Source organism: Miniopterus schreibersii (genome assembly GCF_964146895.1).
Source record: "Miniopterus schreibersii genome assembly, chromosome: 19".
Taxonomy (NCBI): domain Eukaryota; kingdom Metazoa; phylum Chordata; class Mammalia; order Chiroptera; family Miniopteridae; genus Miniopterus; species Miniopterus schreibersii.
In genome coordinates this window covers 14918650-14937891 of record NC_138119.1, presented here as the reverse complement: position 1 = coordinate 14937891, position 19242 = coordinate 14918650, and the positions used below count along the sequence as shown (strand labels likewise).

The window sequence follows — 19242 nt, the reverse complement described above, 5'->3', positions numbered from 1 at the left end:
TTTCTTTTTCATTCCACTATTTTAAGAGAGAGCATTCTAAAGGCTCAGAGTAGGTCTGCATAACATGGGGGTTGTAGCCTGTCAAACAGAAGGACATCTGCCTGACCCAGAGCCGTGTCAGCAAAAATACTACAATATAGATAAAGGAATTTCATAATGTGTTTCACAATGTCCACTGTGTCAAGCTTCAGACACTTAGCCCACTTGTAATTTACATCATTCAAGACAGGATGTTTCTCAGAGCCTTTCACACAATGTAAAAATCTGAAAATCTCCTGAGTGTCTAACCTGAGGGGAGAGACTGGTCCATTTTATCACAACCTATCCCCAGTTCCTAAAACCGTGCTCAGCCAACCTCTACCGAAAGAATCAAATCAGTCGAACTGATTACTTGCCAGTGACTCTAGTTCCCCTGCAGTGCGACTGCTGCCAAACCACCTTCTGCTCTGTGCAGCACCTACTCTGGCGACCTCATGAGCAGCCTGCTTCTTAAGCTCAGCAGGGAAAGCCTGGAAAGAAATATGTTGCCACAGAGGCAGATTTTCTGCTGCTTTTGGGGAAAATTTCTGGATAAACTCCACCTAAAATAAATTGTTAAAGAAACATGAGTAACAAAAGACAGTTGGATGGATGGATGCACAAAAGCTAAGTATTAGCTTCTAGATTTAGTATTTTTAAAAACTTTTTAACTGAACAGTGTTATCACAAGGTATCAGATCAAGGGAGGCAACCAATGGACGTGTGTCTCACATCAATGTTTCTCTCTCTTTCTCTTTCTCTCTCCCCACTTCCTCTCTCCCTTCTACTCTCTCTAAAAATCAATGGAAAAAATATCGAGTGACTATTAACAAAAAAATTTTTTTGTTCATATCATGTCATCAACATTTAAACGTAGAATAAATGGGGGGGAGGAAAAAAGCCTTAAAAAGAGTCTGAACCCAATCCTCAGCAGCTGCTTAGAGACAGTGACAATGAGAACATTCTTACCTGGTGAGTTGGGGCCATGAAGAAGAAGAGACGCCGCAGTAGTATCGACAGGTTGGTGAGCTGATAGCACTCTCCAGGGCAAGACTTTATCTGAGAAAAGACAGAAGAGATTAGCCTAAAATCATAGCTTTTACAAGCTTTTATATGCCAAGTGTTAACAGCAGCTCTTTTTGGGAGATAAGATTATAGGTAATTTTAATTTTACTCTTTCATGAACCTAAGTTACTTATATAATGAAAAAACTAATTTGACGTTATATTTAAAACACCACTTTGTAATCTCGATTTAGGCCTGCAACTCTACTCACCAGGTGAGCCACTATGGTGACATGGTGTGCACATAGCTCAGCAGTCCCATATCTGCAATGTAAAGGAGGCAGTTCTTTATATAATTATCCAGAAAAGCAAGGGGACAAACTTCCATAAAGCACTAACTATTCTAAGCCACAGTTATTCCCATGGCCAAGGAATATCACCACATACAAAGCCACCTAAGCAACAGTCATCTACTGACTTCAACCAAAGAAAGGAGGGGACGGTTCCTAATTGAATACTATGATAGGAAATCAAAGCAGTATTGAGACAGAACTTTTCTATAAAGTACAAATCTAAAATCATTTACTGTCGTCACTACTATAAATCAATCCAAACGCCAAAGCAGTATGCTGTACCGAGCAAGGAAGCACCAGGCGTCCATCGCTAACAAGGCGGTGATCATATTAGCACTCAGCACCGCCCCCAGCAGAGAGGCATCCTGATGAGAGAAACAGTTCACGGTAAGTTACCATTCATGTTCCGCTTCTCACAATGAAACAAAACGCTGTCACAACACAAACTGCAGGAGACCCTCAAGGGACAGACTCTATTTCCTAGAATCTGAAGGAGGCTATGCTGCCTGCCAGTCCCGCAGCAGTTTTTCAGCACCTACTATATCGAGCACCACGCTGGGCTATGGAGATTCAAATCTGGTTTTAACTGTGGTAATTCAATCACTGCAATCCACCCAGAATTCTCTGAGTAGCTGAAATTGTTAAAACAACATAGGTAACATATAAGCCTACACTTTTGTTTCTGCCTTTAACAATCCAAAGACAATATTTAACATGGCTGATACTACCCACTGTGTAATATCTTAAATGAGACTGACACATAAGTTCTAAGAATTTTTCCCGAGAATTTCTTCAACATCTTTTCTAATCCAATTCCACTTAAAAAATATATTATACCAAAGATCTACAGGAAACTTGGTGCTGCATACAACTCTCTACCTTTTTTTGTGTGTGTGTGAAACTAAGGCAGGTAAAATCCACACATTTTTCCTCTCCCCACAGTCTTTCCATACCTTCCCACCCAAAATGTTTCTTCAAATGTTTTAACTGAATACTACATCTGAATACTGCCAAGCTCTAGGATTACATTTCCTAGGGCACAACTGAGTTAAAAGATAAATGTGTAAGCCCAGAGAATGACAGTCAAAAAGAACATACATTAACTTCCCACTTTTTTCTGAATATAAATCACAATTTCACCGAAACAAAAAAAAAAACAAAATAGTAACCTCAGCTTAGCTTAACAAGTAATGAACTTACCAGTTCTGGAAACAGTGAGGGGTGAAAGGAAGTGATAAATGTACACAGGTGAACACAGACATGCTGATACAAGGAGACAGCAACCTCGGCTTGCCCTTTACCCTTTACTCCCTGTAAATGAACAGGTAGAGAGAGTTCACCAGAACACTGCTCAAAACTGCAGAAAATGGCTTTGAGTAGAGATATCCTGCAGGGAAATTGAGAATACAGAACCCAACATTATTAACGTTTAATAATTAGCAGGTATAATAATATAACATATCATGGGTTGTCTTAGCAAAGCAAAATGTCTCAAGAGGTATACATTTCCAATACGTGAATATGTATAATAAAAATAAAATACAAGTCACTATTAGAGAAAGTCCTTAACGACAAGAATTTGCCTGGACATTCTATATCACTGACCAGCTGTTTATCACAGAACTAAACTATTCAAAATCAAAGACAAAATTAATGAAGAAACTTGATGTTTAAATAAATAGCTAGAGCCCAGCCAGGCGTGGCTCAGCGGTTGAGCGTCAACCTAGGATCCTAGGTGATCGGGGTTCGATTCCCGGTCAGGGCACATGCCCGGGTTGCGGGCAGCAGCCGATCAGTGACTCTCTCATCATTGATGTTTCTATCACTCTCTCCTTTCCTCTCTGAAATCAATAAAGATATATTTAAAAAATAAATAGCTAGATAGCATATATAAACTAGAACATTACAGTTCAGACAGGGAGAGGTCATTTTATGATTGAAATGGCTTAGGAAATCTTTGTAGAGGATTTAAATAACATTTAAAATAGACAAGATATAAATGGGTAAAGACAACAAGAGCATGCGTACAAGGTAAACATGAATAACAGGTCTGACAGCAGCCAGGTGTACGTGTAGAAAATGAGCGAAAGGATGAGTAGAAGACTGAGACAGAATGGGACGCCTTCCAACCCAAAGCTGAGAAGCCTGGCACATCGCTTTAGTTTTGAGAACAGGGAGCGCAGAGCTGGGCTTTAGGGAGACTGACGAGGGAGTGGTGCAGAGTGGGCTAAAGAGGCTGAATATCCAGGGAAAAGCAACGATCCCAGGGAAGAGGAGGAATACAAGTGGCGCTTCCCAGGAGGTAACGTGCAGCGTCCGGCGCGCTCTCCATCAGAGCTCATTTTCGATACATCTACCCCATAATTACATCTACCCCATAACGCACGATGTTTATGACATTATTAGGCAATACCTTCTAAAACACTGAACAAAATTTAAATAGTTTTAGCATCTATATATTTATATATTTTATGTGGGCATTTTTATAAAGTAGCAACATATGCATGAAGTCTACAGTAATTATTAACAAGCATATCTGACACAACAAAAAATGTAATTTCAAGATCTTTCCAAGCTATACAGCTTCCTAAACCCTCCACAGTATGACTGGATAGAAACAGCACATCTACCTGGATGCAGCTCCTGAGACCAGGCTCTCCGTGCACCACAGGGTTTGCACATCTGGGGGCTGAGAGGGCAACTTATCCATGATGACAACCAGCAGGAGACACTGTGGAAACTGTAGTTCGCATGGCAGCTCTTACAAGCAATAAAAACACATTCATCACGTTACAACAAATTGTTAAAAACATATTCTACATCTTTTCAGCAGAAACCTCATGTGATATGTAAAGAAATTAGAGGCATAATATTTTTTTAATGAGAAATATGTTCCAAGAAGAAAAAAGAGAAATTTTAAATAAAATATTTGAAATTTAAAATAAAGATGTCTACATAAGGGAATATAACCGTCTCTAACATGTCATAATTAATAAGAGATGTTTTAACATTAACTCTGTTTTGAAGCTTACCTAATTTACTGTCCAAAACCACATTCACGAAAGGCTGGAAGGTGAGAAGCTGGGTGACGAGTGGATCCAGGGTAACCAGGAAAGCGCCCGCTATCTCCTCCTGCTGGGCTTCAGAAATCCTGGCAGCATACAGGCTGGGTGGAAAGTTGCTGGAAAGGGAGGGAAACAGTTATTAACAGCTACCTTCTAATTTCAGGAAGAGATAAGTACTGCAAAATGATGTTCTTCAAGCAGTAAGAATATATTAAAAAATAAGTATCATGTGTTTTATTAAACAAAATTCAGACTACAGAATTGACACCATAATTGGATGAAGAACTTCAGAACTAAATAACAAGGCTCTGACCTGAAATTAAAAGTGAAGAATCTTAGTGAAATATTTGGACTGTTTCAATTCATTTTAGTACCATTTTGACACTGGTGTCTTTTAAAAATACTGTAAAAATATGAATCTTAAATAACCAGTAAAAACATTAAATGTAAAAAGATATTTCTGATAAATTCTGGCATAATCATTTCTATTAAAAGTTGTCTTAAAATAGATGGAATGCTGAATTTACTATGAATTAATGCTGTTTCTCAGGAGCAAGAGCTTTACAATAACTAAACTGCATGATGATGCTCAAGGGAGATGCTACCTTTTCATGAAAAATGTCTCAGTAATGGGGTTTAAACTGAACTTCCATCAAAACCTATGTGAAATATGTATTCAGTATTTTTTGCCACGTTATTTTAATTATGGCACACTTGACAATACATGGAAGCACCCTGTCCTGCAGGAGATAAATAATAACATTTAAAAAGATGCACTTAAGCCCTGGCCAGGTGGCTCAGTTCATTGGAACATCATCCTATACAGCAAAAGGTTATGGGTTCAATTCCCAGTTAGGACATGTACAGAAGGCAACTGATCGATGCTCTGTCTCTGTCTCTCTTCTCCTCTGTCTAAAATCAATACGCAGCCCGGCTGGGCATGGCTCAGCGGTTGAGCGTCGACCTAGGATCCAGGCGATCGGGGTTCGATTCCCAGTCAGGGCACATGCCCAGGTTGCAGGCTCAACCAATGACTCTCCCATCATTGATGTTTCTATCTCTCTCTCCCTCTCCCTTCCTCTCTCTGAAATCAATATATATTTTAAAAAATCAAATCAAATCAATAAGCATATCCTTGGTGAGGAATTAAAAAAAAAAAAGATACACCTAAGATAAACATTAGGGCCTCTGTAGTGTGATGGAAAAAGCACCCATCCATCAGTCATTAGTTATGTGACTTTGGTTCATTCATCTGACCTCCCTGAGTCTCTCAGTCTCTTCACTTGTGACACTGATCTGGAGTTGTGAGGATTAAATTATAAGTAAGGTGAAAGACATATATAAAAGGTAATGAAACTCCATAGACTTGAACTACAGCTACTGAGCATCAAAGTGTTTGCATTTCAATCAAATGATGTATTTTTAATTTATTTATTTGAAGAATGTTTACTAAATGCCTATGTATACATGCCATGCACTGTTCCAGGATATAGCAGTAAACAAAATGCACAAAATCACCGCCTTTATAGAGTGTCCATTCTAATGAAGGGAGGCAGTTAAACAAAGGAGCAAGTAAGTTCATAGCATAGCAGGTGGTAATAAGTGCTGTGGAAAAAAAACAAGGTTACAGTGGACAGGAAACTCTATTGAATTCTATTTGAATACTGAGTCATTTGAGGGTTTGCACGGAAGTCACATGACCTAACTTATGTTTGTCACTCACTCTAGCTACTGTATGAAGAACAGAGTAGAGCGAGATGAGGGTGGAAGCAGAGACAGTGGGCTGGATGCTCCTTTCCAAAAATCCAGGCAAGAAAATAATAGTGGATGGGACTGGCTGGTAGCAGCTGAGGTGGTGAGAAGTGGCTGCATTCTGTATATACATAGTGAATATATATATTTATACTAAAGGCGATAACAAGAGAGTTTTGCTAATTAACCACATGTGGTTAATGACTTTGGTTCATTCATCTGACCTCCCTGAGTCTCTCAGTCTCTTCACTTGTGACACTGATCTGGAGTTGTGAGGATTAAATTATAAGTAAGGTGAAAGACATATATAAAAGGTAATGAAACTCCATAGACTTGACACATGTGGTTAATTAGCAAACAAGAAAAACATTAAAGGAGACAGCAATGATTTGGGCCAGATCAATGTGAAGCAGGAAGCTGCCATTTAAACTGAAATGAGGAAGCCACAGAGGAGATTGTATGGGGAGGAGGGGGGATGAAATGGGTGGGAAACAAGAGTCTGGTTTGGGTCAGCTTAAGTGTAGTTACATTAAAAGGAGAGATATCAACTTAAAGTCTTGAGACTAAATGACCATAGAGAAGGGGCCTGAGGACTGAGGGCTGGGGCAACCCAACTTAAAGAAGCTCCGGAGAAGAGGAGGAATCTGCCGAGACAGCTGAGGAGCAGCCAGTGAGATCAGAAGAGAACCAAGAGGGAGGGATGTCCTAGAAGTCAACAGAAGAGAGTTCAAAAGAAAGGGTCAAGCACTGCTGACAAGTTAAGGTGAGGCCTAAACTGACCACTGGATATGGCAACATGGAGGTCACAGATGACCTTGACCAGAGCTGTTTTGGTGAAGTGGAGGAAGAGAAAGTCTGACTGGAATATAGTTAAGAAATAAAGTACAGGTGACCCTTGAACAACGCAGGGATTAGGGGTGCAAACTCCCCGCAGTCAAAAGTCTGTGTATATCTTTTGACTCCTTAAAAACTTGACAAATAGCCTGCTATTGACCAGAAGCATTGCCAGTAACATAAACAGTCGAATAACACATATTTTGTGTGTTACATGTATTATATACTGTATTCTTACAATAAAGTAAGCTAGAGAAAAGAAAATGTTAAGAAAATCACAAAGAAAATACATTTACAGTATTTATTGAAAAAAATCCACGTATAACAGAGGCAGAGAAATGGGAAGAAATTTGGTGAATGTAGAGTTGAGAGAATTTGTTTTGTATTGTTCTTAAGATGGGAAAAATGACAGCACATTGATACTCTCCTGGGAATGATACAATAGGGAGGGAGGCTGACAATGCAAGCGGAAAGGGGTAACTGCCAGGGTGAGGGCCCTGCGCACATGAGAGGGCGGAATCCCACACACCAATGGAGAGGCTGGCTGGCCTCAGCTAGTTCATCCGTGAGAACAAGGGCCTAAATCTATAGGCTAAATAAAGGCAGAGTGGTTGTGCTGGAGGGAGGGTAGGGGAGCTCTCCTCCACGTGCTTCCTTTTTCTCAGTGACAGGACACTGACGATGAGGAATCGGTTGAAGGTGCTGGAGACACAGGGAGTCTGAAGAGGGAGTAGTATGAAAAAGTTGTCTAGGAGACTAGCTGGATCAGGGAGAGATGAGAGGACCTGGATAAGTGAGTTGACAGATTAGGTCAAATTGAGGGCTTTTCTAAGGTAACTGTGATTTTCAAATGTCACTAATCCCCTATCTGTGTGATACCATCCTGTAATTCATATTATTTCTGAGACAGAGTTTACTAAGTGATTTAAGTCTCATGGGCATAAAATAAAAACAGATAAAAACAATATGCCAATAGAAAATACACATGTGTATGTATAACTTCTTTTTTTTGGCCTTTGGTATTTATCACACTAGTTATTCATCACTTGATATAAGGCACTAGTTAAGAATACAAAGATATGCTAAACCCACATGGAATCTATTTTTTTAAAAGCTGTCATCCCCAATTATTTTAAGCAAACAAATAAAAATTTACTAAAACATTAAGAAAAATGACTCTGATGTTTTATTTTAAAATGACATATACTTAATCTTTGCCTTGGTGTCGTTACATTTTAATAATTATATGGCATCCTTACCTGTATACCTGGAGATAAAGTTGGTGCAATGTACAGCAAGAATCAGAGAGGAAAGGAAGAAATTCCTAAAATAGAACAATTCTATTAATTCTTTATATACAATGTACTTTTCTAACACACATCTCTCACAAGGGCATGCAAAAAATAAAATAAAATCCTGGATGTGCCATATTAAAAAAAAATTATTGCATGAGAATATAAAAGAGGATTAAGCTAAGCATCTAAAATTATTTACTGTTAAGACTATCACCAGCCTGGCCGGGCGTGGCTCAGCGGTTGAGCATCGACCTAGGATCCAGGAGATCAAAGTTCTATTCCCAGTCAGGGCAGATGCCCAGGCTTCAGGCTCAATCCCCAATAACTCATCATTGATGTTTCTGTCTGTCTCTCTCTCTCTCCTTTCCACTCTCTGAAATCAATAAAGATATATAAAAAATAAAAATAAAAGTTCCATCAAAGACTATCACCAAAATGACAATTAGCAACTATCATGCACGGAGCTCTAACTAAGTGCTCAGTAGACATGTTGCCAGAGACTTCATGTACATCAGTTTACTTAATTTCAGTCCCTCAAAAATCCTATGGCCTATCATCGTCCCCAATTCACAGAACAGAAAGCTGAAATTAAAGTATCCAGTAACATAATCAAGTCACACAGCTAAAACCCAGCAAGGATGGGCTTCAAGTGTTGTTAAGGCTCCACTCATTATGGTAGGCTATCTTTTGGAAAGTTAAAAAAGTATTTCTTATTGTTATAGGACATAGAAAAACAGCTGATGATTAAATTAAAAATTCCCCTGGTAGGAAAGGATTAAAAAAATGGCACAACTAGGACTTCTGGTCAAGACGGCAGAGGAGGTAAACGCTGTGCTTGCCTCCTCCCACAACCACATCAAAATTACAACTGAATTATAAAACAACCATCATTGAGAACCATCTACAGACTAGCTAAACTAGTCTCCTACAACTAAGGGATACAAAGAAGCCATGAAGAGACTAGTAAGAGGGCAGAGAAGCTGAGCAGGCAGGACCCACGCCCTTAACAGGAGGAGTATCTCAACTGCAAAAGTCCTCCCTTGAGGAGCGAGGGGTCCCTGCTCCAGAGCACCAATGCCAGAAAGAGGAGACCCCCGTAATATCTGGCTGTAAAATCCATAAGGGACTGTATCCCAGTAAGACAGAGGCTGCTGGAGTCCTAGGCAGTCCTCCTAAAGGGCCAGCACATGAACTCACATACTCACAGGATGTGGAATTCAGGACAGGGCAGTAGCCCAGCAGGAGGTGCCAGGGACTCACAGAAAGGATCTGAACTAACTATAGATTGAGGGCTGAAGAAGCAGAGTGCCACTGTTCCTTTGTCGAGGTGTCCCACCACACTGCCAAAATGGACCAGCTGGGCGCCAAATATAGGGTGGGGCAGAAGTTGGTGTACAGTTGTTCATATGGAAAACAACGCATTAATTAATAAACTGTTTTCCCATAGTCACAACTTTTGCCACACCCTGGATGCCATTTACATTAACCTGGCTAACACTGTTCCTGTTCCCCTGGCCCAAATGATTCTAAAACCCAGCCCAACTCCCAAGCCCTGTGGAACCTCTTCCAGTGGCTCCTCCACACAGTGTGCCTAAGTTTACACTGCATACATTCCCAAAATCTCACAAACCCCAAAAAAAGCAGCAGCTGGCCTCAATGTGCTCTGTGCCTCTGCTACACTACTTCAACAATTCCCACTGTAATGCCCATCAGATAGCCCTAAGCCTAGCAAAAGCAGCGGCCAACCTTGGCTTGGAAGGTAGCCTCAAATAATTGACATAAACCTGGCACAACTGGCAGCTGACTTCAGCTCACATCTTGGTGCCCATCAAACGGTTCCAAGCCCAGCACTAATGGCAACCAACAGCAGATTGCTTTGTAGCTCCTGCCAGATGGCCCAAACCCAGGAACAAGTGCCGGTTGACCATGACTTGCACTGGAATCCTCCCAAGAGGCTCCAGAACCAACAGACCTGATAGCCAGCTTCAGACCTCACCAGAGAACCACCTAACCAGCTTCACAAATGACACACTGAAGAACAAACTATATTGCTAGAGCTCTGCCAGTTAGCCTGAAGCTCAATCCCACCCACTGATGTGCCAAGAGCAATCAAGGCTCATCTATAACAGGAGGGCACACACAACCTACATGAGGGAACACCTCAGGACACCCACCTCAGGTGACCAGGGAGACTGTGCCACTGAGCCCCACAGGACACCTACTACATAAGGCCACTCTACCAAGACTGGGATATGTAGCAGCTCTACCTAATACATAGAAGCAAACACAGGGAGGCAGCCAAAATGAGGAGACAAAGAAACATATCCCAAATGAACAGGACAAAATCCAGAAAAAGAGCTAAATGAAATCTACCAGATGCAGAGTTCAAAACACTGATTATAAGGATGCTCAATAAGTGAATAGAAAGAAGGAAATAACAAAGATCGGAAAAGAAAAATAAACAAAATAAAGTATAAGAAAACAAAAAAGGTCAATGATACCAAGAGCTGGTTCTTTGAAAAGATAATTAAAATTGACAAACCTTTAACCAGACCCATCAATTTAAAAAAAAGAGGGCCCAAATAAATAAAACCAGAAACAAAAGGGAAGTGACAACTGATCACAAAAATACAAAGGATAGCCCGGCCGGGCGTGGCTCAGTGGTTAAGCATCGACCTAGGATCCAGGCAATCGGGGTTCGATTCCCAGTCAGGGCACATGCCCGGGTTGCGGGCTCGATCAATGACTCTCTCATCACTGATGTTTCTATCTCTCTCTCCCTCTCCTTTCCTCTCTCTGAAATCAATAAAGATATATTTTTAAAAAAAAATACAAAGGATTGTAAGAAAATACTATGAACAATTATATGCCCACGAATTGAACAACCTGGAAGAAATGGGTAAATGCCTACATATATACAATTTTCCATGTCTGAACCAGGAAGAAGCAGGAAACCTGAACAGACTAATAACTGCTAACAAAATCAAATCAGTAATCAAAAAACTCCCAAGAAACAAAGCCATGGACCAGATGTCTTCACAGGTGAATTTTACCAAACATTCAAAGAATAATACATATCCTTCTCAAAATACTCCAAAAAAAAATGAAGAGGTGGGAAGGCTCCCAAATTCATTTTACAAGGTCAGCATTACCCTCCCACTGCTTGCCTCTGCCAAAATACACACCCTGTAAAATGCAGGGAACCAGGGTTAGAGAAGCCAGCCTACCAGAGTGCACAGCAGGTGCCCACAAGGACCATGTCAGGCAGCACACAAATCGGATGACAATGATGAGCAGTCGGTGTGCTGACCACGAACTATATTTTGACTACAATAAAGTCATTGGAGATCCTATCTTTTCCTCAAAAAGGAGGACAAGGTCAAAAACAGAGTAATACGGACTTTTTTTTAAAATCACTAATATCTACTACTAATGATGCTTCTTTCACTGACTGCTGTAAGCACTCTCTGCTCATCTCTCCAAATAAATAATCTGCCTGAACTACTATTCTGTCCACATATCTTCAATTATACTGCTCTCCTGATGACTCCCAAATACACAGGTCTTCCTAAAATGCTAATTTATAATTTATTCACATTTACGTATTATAAAAAATAAGCCTTACCTTAATATAGTGCAGAAGAGAGTTGGCAAGGAAACGACACAATTTAAGTGTTTTCTGAAATAATCTGTAGTCAGCATTATCCTGTTTCAAAAAAGGAAATAAAGCATAATAAATAAAAAAAGAATGTGAAATTAGCTTAGCTTAACTTGTAAATGAGATAATTTTTTCTAAAAATGTCCCTTATTAAAACTTAGAGTGAAAAAATTTTCCAAGAAAATTTTACTCTGAATTGTTAGGAACGATACAAGCAAACACCAAATGATGAGAGATCATTCAAAAATTTAAACTCCATGTTACTGAAAATAAATCAGTATGTAATAGCAAGAGGTGAACATTGTGGGTCAATCTAAAAGTGAAAGAAATTTAAATGCCTGTCCTAGCCGGTTTGGCTCAGTGGTTAGAGGGTCAGCCCACGGACTGAAGGGTCTGGGTTCGATTCTGGACAAGGGGCACATACCTCAGTTGCAGGGTCAATCCTGGGTGTGTGAGGAAACCAATCGATATGTCTCTCTCACATCGATGTTTCAATGATACCCACCCCCTCTCTCTCGCCTCCCCCTCCCTCTACTCTCCCCTAAAAAATCAATGGAAAAAACATCCTCAGATGAGGATTAACAGAAAAGAATCAGGTAGTTGGATCTTCACGAAACAGTAAGCACTAGATAGATTATTAAGTAAAAAATCAGTTGCAAAAGAATATGCATAATATAATCCTATTATTTTTAAATGTATGTTATCTGTTAAGACTTACTCCCTAACCCCACAAAAATAAACTGAAACCTTATCTGTGTTCTCTCTAGCAAAGGAAAGTAGCATTTCACTTTCCCTGTTAGGCAGCTATGTGACAGATGAGGGTTTTCTGAGTGCGCAGTACACTTGTAAACTGATAAAATTCTGGGTAATGCCACAATCGCTATGTGTATGAAAGGGAGTTAGAGGGCTATGGAGTCATCCTGCCTGGACTGAAATCCTGCCCACTCCCAACTACTACATGTTCATGGGAATGTTATTTAAGCTCTCTGTGGGGTTACAATGTGGCTTATACTAAGGTTACTGTAAGGTTCAGAGTCTGACACTTAAGACAATTTAGCTCATTAAGTATTAGTTATGTCACCCAAATGTGTAATTCACATTATAATCCAAAGAGCTTTAAATTAGTACCATAAAATTATGTCAAATAGATACATTGCTGTCTTTAATTTTGAGAATAATTTCTTATGAATAAAATGTCTTAACTTTAATGTTCATCAACTGTGTTCAATTTCTTTCCAACAATATAGCAAAACCTTAATTAAAAAAATCAAAACGGAATTGTATAACCCACTAATTAGACTCTTCATTTTGACCTATATTAAAAATATATGAAATAGTCAATTTTCCTCAGCAAAAATAGGTGAGATGAATATTCACCTTTCTTTGATAATTATGAACCTGAACACTTACAGTGCTACGGAAGTTCACAAATAGAGATTAAAGATAAACCTACACTGACTCAATAAGAAACTTTATTCAGTTTAGATGTTGTATTACAAGAAACCTCCCTGACTTCATGATTGGGTTTCTTTACCCTCATGAGCATACCCCCAGGTCTCCACAGATCACACTACTCTATAAATTACCTGCTTATTTGTCTCCCAAGCTAGAATACAGTATAAGTTGCTGAGGGCAGAAAGTGTGACTAACTTAGCCCTCAGTACAGTTTCTGGCACAGAACAAGCGCTCTGGAAATATTCATTAAATGAATGAATGGTAATGTCTGCCTACCTTAAATTTTCCTTTCTCATTCAAGGGGAAATTGTACAAGATTTAGTTGAAGATTAGTTTTACTTCATTACTAAATAGCATACCAATTTAAGCTAGAGCTTTTATTTTTATATTTTCAAAAAGCAAGTGTATAACGTAAATCCTTGATTTACTGAACTGTTTAGAACAGAAAGTTTGCATCCCAATGCCAACAAAGAGGGGGCTGGGACATAATCAAGGAAGATTATTATTCAATGTTTCAAAACAGTGAGTACCCATGCTTCCTTTCTTTAAAAAAAAACAAAAAAAATACTGATTAAAAACTAAATGCGCAGGCAATAAATCCAAGTGTAGCAATAAATATAAAAGTATGTTTCTTTTCAGAATACAAATTTCTATAAGCAATGTATAAATAAAAGTAGGAATTACAGTGGAAATTAAATTTGTATCAAAAAGCCTTACAAATAAATTTCCCTATCTTTGCAGAAAAACTAAATTATTGATGGATAAAAGACTATATGCTAGAGGGTAGAGGGAACAAAAGAAAAAAGAAAAAAAAGACTATATGCTAAAAAAAGACTAACACAACATTCTCATTTTGAAAGCATATTCAAGACTTAAGAGAGAATGAATATCTTGTCAATTTTAGGGCTATTATGGAATACACGTCCCCCAAAAAGATACGCTGAAGTCCTAACCCCTAATACTTCAGAATGTGACTTTATTTAGAAATACGGTCATTGCAGATGTAATTAGTTAAGATGAGGTCATACAGGAGTAGGATGTGCCCTTAATCCAACTGACTGGGTCTTATATGAAGATGTGAAGACACAGGGAGATACCATCATGTGACAGTGGAGGCAGAGATCAGGGTTACACAGAATGCCAGCCACACCAGAAGCTAAGAGACAGGCACAGAGCACACTCTGCTCCACAGTGGTTGAGAGAGCAAGGCCCTGCTGACATATTCCAGACTTCTAGCCTCTAGAACTGTGAGAATAAATGTTGTTTCATGTAAGCCACCTAGTTTGTGGTAAATTGCTTCTGCAGCCTAGGAAACAAACACAGGGACTGAAATATCCATAATCCCTCCATTAACAGCTCACAACTAATTAAATCTAGTGTTTTTATTTAGACATTTTTGAAAACACTACGTGGAAAACTTTAATAGTTTGATTCCTCAATAAATATCAATAGCGAACAGGAGAGGGCGCTGCTCATCAGAATTTTAGAGTGAAGAACACAGAAACTCTAGACCATGGCAAGCTTCATTTCAGCAGATGGACAGTATACAGATGGTCAATTATTGGTCCCAAATGTTCACAAATAAGGAAAAACATAAAAACATGCTTGGAAGTTAGGAGAACTTACAATTTAAATCCTGATTCTCACCCACAAACAGCTGATATGAGCTGAACTTATAAACGTTAATGCAAATAGCCACCCTCACCAGGCACCCTTTGGTCTTCTTTTCTCTCCCACTATAGACTATCTATCCTGTTGATGGGCTTTCCACGTCTCACTTCTGTCCAGAGCCTCTGTCTAATCTTCCTCTCTAAGCACTAACTGGCTGGATGCTGTGGTGTCAGGATAAGCAAGAAGGAACTGGGGAAAGAGGAGGTTGGGGCTGAGGATACAGATGTATACTTATCTGTATTTCTGAGGATAGAGGTGGCAGAGTGAACCTTCCTGCTGTGACACTGGGATGCCCAACCTAATGCCTCTCCCTTCAGCAAGGTCAGGGGAAACCAGAAAGTGTATGCGAAGGAAGTGGAGACAGAAAAAAATAAAAGGGAAGAGAAAGAAGGGATATAAGGAGAGGACAGATAAGAGAGAAAGAAAAGCAAGAGGGAAAAGGTCAGTCCCCTCCTAAGCTACTCCTCAGCTCCTTAAGCACCTCCAAAACGCCTCCCCACACTTCCATCCTCTGCTAGCATCTGTCTTCCCAGAGCATCCCTGCCCCACCAGTTGCTACTAGTGTTTAGGGACTGGATAAATCCTTATACCGCCTTCCCCATAGATGCTTGGCGGGGAAGAACACAGGTACAAAGAATTTCCTCTGACAGCTTGCAGGTCTACAGTTCGAGGAATGTGTTTCTATTACTCTAGGAAGAAATATTTAATTCGTTTTTCCCACTGAAATATATAACTGTTAGGTCCTGAGTACTATTAATCCTTTAATTTAGGGCTTTATGAATTAAATAAAATTTAAAGGGCTAGTCTAAGAACAAAAGGCACTAGGTACAACACTGTCATAGGAAAAGGAACTACAATTACCAGTAAGCACATTAGAAATAAATTTTTAGAATACAATGGCTCATATATGGGATGCTAATTCAACACTATAACTTTTGAAATCAAAATAAATGCAAGTACATATAGAGTTTAGAAAACATACACATGAGTTGCATATTGCATCACCGCAGGCTACATGGGATTGGTAAAGAAAAGGCTGGGTGTGCCTCTATCAAGATGATCTTAAATAAATACAAGGCTAAAGCATTAGACTTTTGCTTTAGAGTACAAAAGAATGAAAGGATGGTGAGGAGAATGCCTTGACCAACTAGTTAGTATGTAAAGAGGAGGGACAGGTGGACCCTAGTGAGAATGAGAGCAGACAGGAATCTAATGCAATGTTCCAGGTAAGCAAACAAACACAAATGAAACAAATTAAAACCCTTAGAGTGACGTGACCCACGGGTTCAAATGCAATTCACTAAATGCCAAAGGAAGTAAGAGCCATCGTTTAAGTGCTGTGGGAGCATACATACCTGTGTCCCTGACTGGGCCATCTGCTCCGCTAACTGTAAACAAGACTGGAAGGAGCACAAAATGTCCTCACACAAACTGGCGATGATACCTTTGTGTTTCAGTTGACTCTTTATAACTGACTGGTGCTTAAGGCTCTGCCTAAATGAGTAAAAAGTGCAATCACCATGAGAAACATAACCACAAAAATATGAAGGAACATGTAAAAAATTCACAGTGCACACGACACATGACATAATTAAGATATGCCGACTTTACCTATAAAGTCGTTACATCAGTTTAAGTTACTATTTCTTTTATTTCTCCATGTACAATATTAACTGAAATCTTACTATGTGCCAGTCACTCTGCTAGGCTCTGGGGATATGGAGGTGAATGAAGACATAACCTCTGAACTATCTGCACAGAACATGCAGCCAACACAAGCAAGTATTAAGTAATAATTAACTATGGCGGTGATCATTGTGAAGATGGAAAAGGCCAGTGTGCTACCACAGAGAGGTCTAATCTAACTTACCCTTAGGGTGAGGAAATCAAAGAATACTACCATGAAGATGCAGCACCTAAGCCGAGAAATGAACAATAAGCAGGGGTTAGGCAAGGTGTAAAGGACGGAGAAGAGCGGAAGAGGTAAGCCAAGACAAGGCTCCAGGAGAGTTGAGGAACTAAGTGCAGGCAGAGAGCAGCGAAGACAGGCTGGTGAAGACAGCAGAGCCCCGAGAGGATTAGGTGATTACTCTCAGTAAAATGGAGTGGATTTTAAGCAGCTGAGTGACATGATCTGGTTATATTTTTAAAAGATAAGTCTGAATGCTACGTAGAAAGAGAATTGGAAGGGATTAAGAGTGGAAGATATATGATAATAGTGGTGGTGATGATGGTGATTGTGATAAGGGTGGTGATGGTGATAGTGATGATAGTGATACTCTAATTCATTGAGCACTATGTACCATGCACCCATTCTAAGCATTTCACCCTGATAAACTCAACTCTATTAGACCACTAAAAAAGTGCCACTGTTACTACACCTATTTTCAGATGAGCAAACTAAGGTTCACAGAAGTTAACCAAATTGCCCAAGTGTTCAGGAAGAGTAAGTTATTTCAGAAAAGATTCACGCAAAATGCAGCATGGCTCAGAGCTGACACTTCTAACCACTGCTCTGTTAGTTGTTGGAAACTTAATGACCTGGTAGTGCAAAAACACCTAAGACCTGAAACACCCAAGACCTGAAAGTGCTACATTGACCTTTAATGTTTTAGGCATGTGTGTAGAGGTTCTTAACCGTTTTCACATCTCAACTGTAGCTCCTCCTGCACCTAAGAAACTGACAAACATTGCAGGCCTCTCCCTAGTAACCCTTCTTCGTGCTGTTATAATTACTTTGTGAATGCGATTCAAGCTGAACAACTCAAAAGCTCATAATGAAGGGAATATATTCAGCTCTAATTGTAACTAATTCATCTCAGCCTGGAAATAGGGCACTTAATGGTTAACAACAGTAGCAGCAGGCAAGGAGTTAAGTGTCAGTCTGACCCTGGTCCATTATTTCAGAACTACTAGCTAACTAGGGAGAATTATTTTTATCTTTTTATTTTAGAGGCTGCAGGGTAAAGTCCAATTTGGTTTGGGAGCTACATGTAGGACTATCTGGATCATCAGACAGCAGGGTCAGTGAACATTATATACACCTACAGGAACTGTTTTAAATGCAATCTAATATGAATAATTAAGATTTGAGATATGGAAAATTACAAAAAGTGAAAACAAAAAAACTTACTTAATTATAAATTTCCAAGTATTGGCATGAAATGCATGGTCCATACTGGAAATAACAGAGCAGATATCCAACAATGAATGAATAACTACAAAGGAAGAAAACAGAACATTTAAGACATTGAAATATCATGAGTATCTCCTACACTTAAAAGCATCTCCTGAAAAATTTGACATTTATTAAAATAGGTAATGAAGTGTGCAAAAACTGTCAAAATAATTACTGAAAATAAATGTCGTACTTTTAAGGTTGTTATAAATTATGGAAAATTAACTTCTGAAGTTTATACCTACCCTATGACCTAAATAAAACTAAAATGTTTAGTGGAATAAAGTTTTACCCTATTGTAACTGAAATATTCTGTATGTATATATTTCTACTCTAAAATGACAACATGAACCTAAGGAAAGAAATCCTAACGAGGAAGAATTAGAACTAATTTGCACAGTTCTCATCTAAGGCTCCTACCCTGTCTGTGGGAGATTATTTATTAAAATGGCCACAATAACTTCCCTTTCTATGTCCACACACTGTTGGGCAGTCCTCTTCAACAGACTCTGGGCTTAGCAATATGATTTGCTTTGGCCAACAGGACAATAATAAATGTAAGGTAAGCCAGGACTTGAAAAATGCTTACATATTGAGGGTTACCCTCTCTTGCTGCTCTTAGAAACCCTGAGGCCATATCAGGGTTCAATAATTAACTAGTATACAGTGTATAGTCCGTACACATTATATATTGAATAATAAGTTTCTTCACTCACCAATTACCATATTTAAAATGTCATCATTCTCATCAACTCCAGGGTCCACGCAGACCATATCCAGCAGTTCCATTAGCTGCTTCTGAAGAGAATAGGCCTCCTTGAAAAGAGCCTGGAGGAGGTCTGAAACAAGGTGTAAACGCCCAGAATAGACAGATTCACTATTCTGCTCAAATGAAAATGAGAGAAAAGACAAATCATAAAAAGCTCAAAAGCCAATTTACTTTCACTCTATTAGAGATC

General features: G+C 39.2%; 1 protein-coding gene across 4 annotated transcripts in view; it reads right to left on the bottom strand.

The window, feature by feature from the left end:
* FIRRM (FIGNL1 interacting regulator of recombination and mitosis) overlaps window positions 1-19242 on the bottom strand; it is a 35892-nt gene that overhangs the window by 8531 nt on the left and 8119 nt on the right. For 2 of the 4 annotated variants that reach the window (XM_081120743.1, XM_081120745.1), the window contains 12 exons: window positions 19000-19165; window positions 18239-18323; window positions 16461-16599; window positions 11947-12027; window positions 8286-8350; window positions 4408-4556; window positions 4006-4135; window positions 2576-2762; window positions 1658-1740; window positions 1295-1346; window positions 988-1077; window positions 396-581 (listed from right to left, as the gene is read on the bottom strand). In XM_081120743.1, the coding sequence (XP_080976869.1) occupies window positions 396-581; window positions 988-1077; window positions 1295-1346; window positions 1658-1740; window positions 2576-2762; window positions 4006-4135; window positions 4408-4556; window positions 8286-8350; window positions 11947-12027; window positions 16461-16599; window positions 18239-18323; window positions 19000-19165 (1413 nt within the window). The remainder of the gene's footprint in view (window positions 1-395; window positions 582-987; window positions 1078-1294; window positions 1347-1657; window positions 1741-2575; window positions 2763-4005; window positions 4136-4407; window positions 4557-8285; window positions 8351-11946; window positions 12028-16460; window positions 16600-18238; window positions 18324-18999; window positions 19166-19242) is intronic. The other 2 variants (XM_081120744.1, XM_081120746.1) reach the window with 2 other exon arrangements.